The 9158-nt window shown below is 49.6% G+C and overlaps 3 protein-coding genes across 3 annotated transcripts; 1 reads left to right on the forward strand and 2 right to left on the reverse strand.

The window, feature by feature from the left end:
• Positions 1-735: 735 nt before the first annotated feature.
• N0V89_003336 (uncharacterized protein) lies at positions 736-2017 on the reverse strand (the record flags this gene model as incomplete). The annotated part of the gene is made up of 3 exons (XM_056212138.1): positions 736-1159; positions 1225-1781; positions 1844-2017. 3 exons carry the CDS (start codon positions 2015-2017, stop codon positions 736-738), a joined length of 1155 nt encoding a protein of 384 aa, XP_056075611.1.
• A 2062-nt stretch (positions 2018-4079) lies between these two features.
• N0V89_003337 (uncharacterized protein) lies at positions 4080-4790 on the forward strand (the record flags this gene model as incomplete). The annotated part of the gene is made up of 1 exon (XM_056212139.1): positions 4080-4790. The coding sequence occupies one exon, from the start codon at positions 4080-4082 to the stop codon at positions 4788-4790; it is 711 nt and encodes a 236-aa protein (XP_056075612.1).
• A 2593-nt stretch (positions 4791-7383) lies between these two features.
• Positions 7384-9158, reverse strand: N0V89_003338 (uncharacterized protein; the record flags this gene model as incomplete). Its single annotated transcript, XM_056212140.1, has 3 exons — positions 7384-7774; positions 7825-8757; positions 8959-9158. The coding sequence occupies 3 exons, from the start codon at positions 9156-9158 to the stop codon at positions 7384-7386; spliced, it is 1524 nt and encodes a 507-aa protein (XP_056075613.1).

Consider the following 9158-nt stretch of genomic DNA (forward strand, 5'->3'; position numbering starts at 1 on the left):
AGGGGTGATGGAATTGGAGACTGAGATATGATAATTTAGCAGAAAATTAGCGACAACGTCCGTCAGATCAAGATGCTTAGGTGGGGCGATTCCCGCGCTGCCCTTATATCATGTCCAGTTGTGATGTGAAGTTCAGCATTGGCGGAGTCGGATGACATTGTTTTACGGTTATGTCGAACCCACACTTCACGTGTCTTCGGCTGCTCGCAGACGGGAAACGTTCTATCCGGACCCATTTCGTCGAATTTTCCATGGAACTTCTTGAAAGCAACTTAACTGTATGAGCCTCCACAGCTGCTAGCGTCTATAATTACCCCTCATGGGTAGGGGTATTTGAATGACGTGGAACACGTCAACCAGTCTAACGATGGGCAAGCGAATCGCTTCCATTCTTGGGAAATTACTCTTATGGAGAGGGCACAATCAGTTCAATCACTGCGAGGTGAGAGTGAGCGCAACTACGCGACTTTTCAATATCCGAAGGATCGATACACAATTATATCCCCACTATTTGTCCATGTGCGCTGCATCCACGGTTATCCGTACACAGTTCATACAACAGTTTGATGTAGTAATCTAGCTTTGTGGGAGTTATTCATTGCTCATGACACCACACGGCTGTGTCTGTTAGGTAGGGCCATTGCGTGGGGTTACCATAGCCCATAAATGGCAGCTTGTTGACCAAAAACAACCTCATCAAACATATATCCTAGCGTTGATGAATACCATAAGCTATCAAACCATTCCATGCTTGTCCGCATCGACCACCAAATCCAGTAACCAATTCTCTAATGCCATCTCGTCAATATTCTTCAACCATTGTTCTGTCGTGTTGCGCACTCTGTATGAAAGCCTCAAGTACTCGGATCTGTCAGTCATCAGTTTATCCACAGTCTCTACCCACGGCCCAATGTCTTGCTCAGGCACGATATATGCTCCTTGCTCATCGCGTTCTCCTCCGATGGGACTCACAGGGACAGTGTACTCCAGCCCGAGCATGGCCTCGGGAAGTGCCCCTACAGTAGATGAAATGACCGGAATGCCGCGCAGGTGGGCTTCGATCACCACTATTCCCCAGGCCTCAAACCAGAGAGAGGGAACGAGGAGCACTTTGATTTCGCGCCAAGCCACTTCCATATCTGTACATGTGGGGCGGATTCTGAAAGTAGACACTGTGTTAGTTTACAATGCTAGACTGGATTTAGTTTACGATGATGGACGTACGTCATGTTCTTTAACCCTTGCAGCTCTTTCGCAATCTTATCATCGTAACCCCAGCTTTCATACACCAGAAAATCATACTGCGGGCATGATTTGGCGAGAGCAACGAGTATCGTCGAGCCCTTGACCACGCAGGGATTGATCAGACCTACGAACTGTTTGTTCCAGTTGCGTAGATGGACCGGCAATTGGTGCTTCTTTTCCTCGAGGTACGTCCAAGGATGATGCACGAAAAAGCTCGTCTGTAGCTGTCCGTGATCGAGAGCGTAGTGCTTGAGGGCGTTGGAGACGCTCCAGATGCCGTCAAGCATTTGAAGGAGTTCCAGTTCGCGGGGTGAACTTGCGTGACCTGGCACACCACCAGCAAATGGACCAAAAGGAAGCTGCTCGGCAGTATGTATAATGCCAATACGGCACACATTCATACTCGGCATTTCCAGGGCAGAAGTGGCCTTCATGGATAAGCCATCATTACTGATGATGTGTGTCGGCGAGAAGTGCGTGACTTCCTGTTGCAGGAAGGAGGCAAAGTCGAGTAGCCGGGCTGATAACGTCCCGGTCTAAGGGAGAGGAGAATTAGATATGCCGAAGTTACAGTAGCAAAGCTCCATGGATTAGTTACCTTGATATAGTCTGCCGTCTCCTTGGCTATGTCTTTGTATATCTTCTTGCCACCAAATGCTGCATCAAATGCTTTGCTGTCCAAGGCCACAATCTGAACGCCGTCATCCATGACGAACTGATTGACTTCCACATTAGTTCCTGGCCCGCCGTTCTCAGCCCTCAAATGCAGCATTCTCTTGCGTAGGTGCGGATCATGCCCGCCGCTGTTGGCCATGGACTGAACATATGTCTCTGCCTCACCGGGGTGAGAATAGCAGAGTTGGCGGACATGATGGCCACGCGAGGCGAGATAACGCAACAGGCAAATATTGGCTTTGTAACCACCCGAGGAAGAGAAAAGGCCCTTTGCAGTCTGGACGAGGAAGATACGCACAGGGATGAGACCCGGGCTAGAAGTAGAGGTGCGGGAAGAGGAGGAAGAAGAGGATTGAGTAAATGGTTGGTGAAACATAGTGATAAATTAGCATGAAGTTCTGTATATTATGTTGATGCTTCGGGAGGAGGAATGAACAGACAGAGGGTGGGAAGAAGGAGGACATTTTTAATCGTAAGTAGCGAGGTATCAGGAGCAGCTGTGTGCTCTCTGAAGCGCAAGAGGATGATGCACGTATGCGAAAGAGTCAAAGGTTAGAAAACGTCAAGATGCGTTAATATTTGCGAAAGAAAGTACCAGAATCTTAAGTTTCGAGGAGATGAATTCTAATCCAGCATTTGATTTTCAGGTCATTACTGACAAACTCTTTCCTAGCAGTTGCTTAGTCCTAGGATAGCATCGTACACTAAGGTAGCGTTGATAACTGGATATGAGGGAGAGCGATCCTATTGACAGGAGGCCAAACAAACAAGTACACACGGAAAACCTCTCTAAGCCGCTAAATCGGTCGCACAAAGGTCGCCGTGGAGATGCTGTTGATATCACGCTACTCATGCTAAACCGTCGCTTAAACCCTGTTCGTTATGCCCTGGTGACGTATAACATACCGACCATAAGCGCTAAAACAAACTTCGTTTCGGCTGACCGCGAACGGCATGTGCTCCACTCCGACCCAAGTATCCAAATCCCCGTGTGGCTCGTCCGACTGTGATAGAACTGCATGTGAACCTGCAACAGACAGCCTTGGCTAGATATGTCCTTCGTGAAATGTAATCCATGGCTACAACCTGCTATCACACCCTTTCTGGGTTGCATCCAGTAGAGCACTGGCCTACTCCGAGCGTTCCTGTCAGAAGTATGTGCCGTCACCTGACTGTCGATGCATGCGGGTGCGTGCAGGGTATGCTTCGTCTAACCAAGAAGCAATGGGGCCAAGATATCGATGTGACGGTACGGCTTCCGACTGGATAGCTAGCATCAGCCATTGGCATTGCGAGACTTGAACGTCCCTGCATTCAGCGTCAATCTAGCATCATGTTGGGGAGTCAGCTACCCGATCTTATTTGACACGGGATACACAGCCGATGCTTGGAGCTTTGGCCTGCAACTCAACATTCGCAACGGCGGCTATCAGATGCGTGCCTTCCCCGCAAGGTCCAATGATGCTATCGTCCGTTCTGAAGTGCAGAGACAAACATCTGGCCGTGAATCTGATCGCGATCCGTGGTTCTAGAGACGTTATTTCCACACCACCTACTCCCTTTTCGACGCATGAGATGGAGATCTTGATCCGGCCTAAAATCCGCCAAGGAATCTGCCACGAAGATTCCATATTAACCCCTCCAGGATATCCAGAGTATTTCCCTACTCCACCAGCGTGCCTAACCTGTAATGTCTTTGAGATAACTTTCCACCCTCTGGAAGTACCTCGCATCTTGAAGCGCTGTTACTCCTTTACGATACATCACTTTGCGCGTTCTACATTGTACGATACCAAACCTCTTAATCCTACGTAGTCAATCGCTCACAGAAGCTCAGATACTCTAGGCAGTAACTGAGTATCAAGAATCGGCACTCGCTGATCATGATGGGGGGTACCACTCAGCAACAACTCCAATGGTCAGAATCCTCCTTTGTCACCCCCATTAGCCCATTTCCCCACCACTGGCATCAGGGATGGCCTGCGTTCGAAAGTGGTGTGGCGCAAACCGTCACTATCTCCCCCTATCTACTGAACCTGGAATCGATCGAAGAGAGCGACTGGATTAGTCACTATAACGTGGTTTCTCCTTCCGAACTTCCCCGCAACTTTGGTGAACAGTCTTTTGTTCCAATAGACCAACTGAAGAGCGAAACTTTAATGTCCGAGAAGCCGCCCGACATATTTCAAGAACGTGGAAGAGCTTCGCTATCGAACCCAGATATACAGCACTCATCCTCAAACCATCATCATGCCAGCGGAGAGGCTCCTTGTAGTCCGTTCGAGGTACGCAACAGTGCACGACAGCCTGTCACCAATTCTGAGCCTCTGAAGCGCCGGCGTGGCAGGCCTAGGGCGCACCCTCCCGCGACCGATGCTTCAATCGCTCGAGAAACACGTCTTGAGAAGAATCGCATTGCCGCCGAAAAATGTCGACGACGCCAAAAATCACACATTGCTACAATAACGGCAGAAGCCTCAACTCAATCCTCTAAGAACAAAGCTTTGAAGGAGGAAGTAGCTGCTCTCCGCCAGGAGCTACTTGATCTGAAGAATGAGGTGTTACGCCATGCTGGATGTGGATCATGGACAATTGACCAGTACATTGCGCAAAGTGCTAGTGGTCAATTCGGCATGAAAGAGTCATCCATACATACACCATCACTCAAGGACTTGAGCCAGTCCGAAGGTTCTCCTGTTTCTTCCTGCCTTACGGATGAGCCTGCTAGTCAAACCGCGACCGTGACCGAGTGTTTGTCCTCCCAGGGAAGTTCAAACTCTAGCGTCGATATGGACGAGTACTTCGGCCCCTGGCTCTTGGAGGACTCTGATCATTTCAACATATCAGAGGAGACAACTTCATCATCATAGGCAGACACGGCAACTTTTTTCGTTCAATTGATGGAACATCGTGCCTTGCCGGTCAATGCGCGCGGGATCCAAAATTTTAGTCAATGACTTCGTAGTACAGAGACTATACAAAAGTTATTATATTGAGAATTTTAGGGTCAAGGTGTCTTAGGCCTACAAGGAACTCCCAGCTAGTTGAGTCATAATCCTTCTCATCGTTGTATACTTTGGCTGGAAACAGATCCCTCACTTCGTAGTCTTAGAGCTTTCAATGCTGCAATGTACACTTCCACCACCTCCTACCCAACCATATTAATAGTTCCCTGTTCACCAGCGTAACACATCAGGCCATCAAGTTCAAGCCGCGCCAGCAAGCCGGAACGCACCACTCGCTCCTGGCATACTCCCACTTGCTTTAGCTCTTTACTGCGTTCCCTGTTCGCGTGCTTTATACATCCTTAGGCTTCCTCTAAACAGTGGTCTCCACAATCGCAGTCACATGCTCTCTTGATCACATTTCCCTTACTTTAATTGCCGACATCTGTACTCTCGTCACGTCGACAAGTACGCTTGCGCTACGTCGCCGATTATGCTATTCCCGCCTTACAAATCTCTGCCGCTATTTAGTGGCAGGAAGCCGCCATCACTAGGATAACACCCCCAGCACCCCCTAGGACCTCGAGGCTCCGATACTCCGTGCAGGGGTCCCAGACACAATTCTAGTCGAGCAGGGCTCGACCTATCGCGAACAAATGTTTCGTAATTTTGACTATACTATGACAATAGACTTGGGACCGGAATAAGCACGGTAACAAAGACATGCTGATGAGGTCATAGGAAGCCTGGTGGTAAGGAAGGTGTATACGATAGGCTTTGGAAGCTTGGTAGGGAGGTAGGAAAACCCACCACCGAATTCCCAAAGTTACAGGATGAGATTATTGAATAAAAAGCTCCTAAGCCCCGCTCCCAAGCTTCCCCCTCTGGAGTAGATTAAATAATCTATTGTAAGCAAGCGATGTGGTTGTATTAGTCCTTTAATAATATCTTTCGTTAAGTCACTGCATGTCCATGAATATGATCTGATAGCATGTGCAAGCAAGCCGAGACAGAACAATGAATCATTGTTACTATGTTCATACTCTCTTGGGACAAGCTCCCACCATACGTTCAGCGCTACGCCTTCCCTGCACGCCTACCATGCGAAGGTTACCCCTTTCCCCACGGTCTGGGTGAAAGCGACCTTGCCTGCGATGCACGGTCATGCCGCCCCTCTGCACAAGCGCGGCACAACTCGCGGCGTGAATGCTACATACAAGCTTTCCTAAATATAACCGCCTTGGCTTTCGTGCGTCTTAGCACTTGGACCTTACGCCAATCGAACATTTTGGCCTGGAGAGATAAGCGCGGGATGATTTAGCACTGACAATCACATGATATCATCGATATGGACCGTTGCGCAACTGGTAGAAAGAGAAAGGCACCCGTAGAATGCATAACGAGGGGAGATATGGCTTCTATCCCGTACAGCAATGTTGTAGTAGGAGGGTAGTGGGCCCAGAGACGCAACCGACACTTGTCAGTAGCACTGGACTGCAGTGGGCGTTACGTAGCTGCGCAAAGAGAAGCCATTCGTGGCGAAGGACGTCGGTATCGGCCGTCCTGATGGAAGATCAACTGGCGATACCGGGATGGGCCAGGGCATTTTATCTGCGCTCTGCGCTATCAAGCCTCTGTGCCCCGATCCCAGGATTCTAGCCAGTGGATTATCGGCACTCGTAGGTACAACCAAATCTTGTCTAACATCGCATGCCTACAAGCTGAGACAGAACTGGCGGTTCGACGCCCGGCCGTTGAGAAGATCTATGGCTGCACGTGAGGTCAGCGAGTCGGCACATGCGTCGACGCGGTGCATTTTACGGTGTAGTTCGATACCGAAATGGTTGCTATAAAGTTAGAATACTAGACGAGCCACGGGCTTAAGTCTTCCTAAAATCAGAAGAGACAGCTGCGAAACGTTAATCTAAAGAAGCTGTACCCTCGATAGTTGCCAGAACACGATACCGAATAGACAAGAACGTCGCCTGTGATAGATACAAGAGCCAGTAGATAAGCGAAACGATGACGTTACTGTAGTAGAGTGAGCCCCAAACCGTGTCCAAGTTTGTCGAATTATGCGACAGCACTACATACTTTGTACCGTGCTCCTATGGAATTCGTATCGTGCTTCTATGGCACTCGCAAGCAAGCCGTTGTACCCCTGTTCGGGTACTGTACCCGCGGCCCAACTACCTGGCAAGGGAACGCTCGCAGCATTACAAATCGCTAGGTATTCACTTGGTAGAACTATCTTGCGATACTCTTTGTTACCCTACCCTAACATATAAGGTGACCGTATTGAATACTGTACTATTATACTTTACATAGTCATAGTTAATATATATAGTTCTCGACCTCGACGAAAGAGACGTTTCAAGGCATTGGTACGTTGGAGCTGTTGAAGAGATGAATCGTGAAAATCCGAGTTAGGCATCTAACGCTAGTAATTGGGTGCTGCCAAAGCTACTCACCGACACTTGAGATATAGAGTACCGCAAGAATAACGTACATCCCTTATCTACCACTTCACCGTCTCCAACGCCTTTGCGTCGCTTTCTTGCCAGGGATATTGCTTCTCTGCCTCCCTGATCAGGAGCTCATGTTTTTCCGATCTTGGCTTGATAGAAACGCGATACGGTACAGGATGCGATACCACTCCGGGTTCAAACTTCATTTCTGGCTTTACCACCTTGCCGTTCTCATCGACTGGGTTCTCAATCTTGAAAACAGCGAGCGACTGCGCGATTGTAAGGAACAAGGCGTTCTCTGCAACGTATCGACCTGGGCACACGCGCCTTCCGTACCCGAAGATCCAATTGCGCGGGTCGGGTTCCGGCTCTGCTTTGAGGTAACGATCGGGGTTGAATTCCATGGGGGAATGGTACACGGATGGGTCGTGGGTAAACCACCTGGCAATTGTCAACGGAGATCGCTGGATTGGAAATAAGGGAGTACTCACCAGTTATTGGGAAGGAGCAGGCTGCCCTTGGGGATCCTATATCCATTGATAACATCGTCCTTGGTACTAGCATGCGGAAGCGCCATAGGCGCAACTGGATGCCATCGGTGGGTCTCACTAACAAGCGCTTCGATATACGGCAGCTTCTGGCGATCTGCGCTGACAGGCAATCGGTTGCCAATGACGCGGTCAAGTTCCTCTTGCGCTTTCTTCTGTACGTCTGGGAAAAGTGTGATGGCGAGGAAAAATGTCATGAGCGAGGAGACGGTGGTATCGGCACCGCCGAGGTACATGGAAGAAGCGGACCACTTGTGAACACTCTCCATATCATCAGTGTCTGAGTCGCCTTTGATGTTCTCAATAGCCTGCGAGAGGAAGGATGTCTTGGCCTTGTTTTGGCGCATCTGCTGCTTGACGAATTGGTAGGGTTGTTCAGTCGTCTGGTGCAGTTGGGCTGCCATTTGGCGTGCTGTGCGTTTGAAACCCGCGCCGGGAAACCAGTCTGGTGCGTATTGCACTATTTTGCAAAAGGAATCATCAGTGATTGCTTGCATGAGCATGCGCTGCTCGCGAAGGTACATGTACTCACAAAATGGCATGATATCTACCGCCCATTTCCCCGGCACAGTCGAATCGGCGAACTCATGCATTGTCTTGACGGCCATGTCCACCAGCGGGTCTTTGCCATGAGCTTCAGCTGTATACCCATAGGTAATTTTCAAAATCACAGCTCCGGCTTCCTTCTTGATATGGGAGAAGAGATTCTCCGGGGAAGAGAGTACATTAAGGAGAAAGTGCACTGCTTCTTCCTCCTGCACGCGGTCAAATACAGAGAGTGAAACAGTACTACCAGCGACCTTTGCGATATTCTTGCGGTGCAATTTGAAAGTATCGGTGTAGCCACTGAATGCGAGTGTGTTGTTCCAGCCGATCCTGGGCACCGTCTGGGTCAGCAAAACATGCGACAGACATTGCAATCAGATAATGCGCGCATACATGTCGCTACTAAAGACCATGTGTGGCCGCGCAGAATGCATAGCCGATCGGTCTCGGAGTAGCTCAAGCGCTATCTGCGCATCGTTGATTATAACGAAGGTCTGCCCTAGCACGGTGACTGAGCTGATCGGACCATACAGTTCCTTGTGCTTTAGCCAATGGTGGCACTCTAGCATGCCTGGCTTGGGCAGGTCATTGACGTTGCCCAGAAGAGGGAGCCCTTTGGGCCCTGGAGGGAGGGGTAGGTCATGTTTCTGGGATCGTACAAGACGGTTGAGAAGGTATGCCGCGACGATACTGAAGAGGACGAGGAGGGTCGTCGGCGACGAGACACCCAT

This window comes from Didymosphaeria variabile, assembly GCF_027946475.1.
Source record: "Didymosphaeria variabile strain IMI 356815 chromosome Unknown scaffold_2, whole genome shotgun sequence".
In the NCBI taxonomy this organism is placed as follows: Eukaryota; Fungi; Ascomycota; class Dothideomycetes; order Pleosporales; family Didymosphaeriaceae; genus Didymosphaeria; species Didymosphaeria variabile.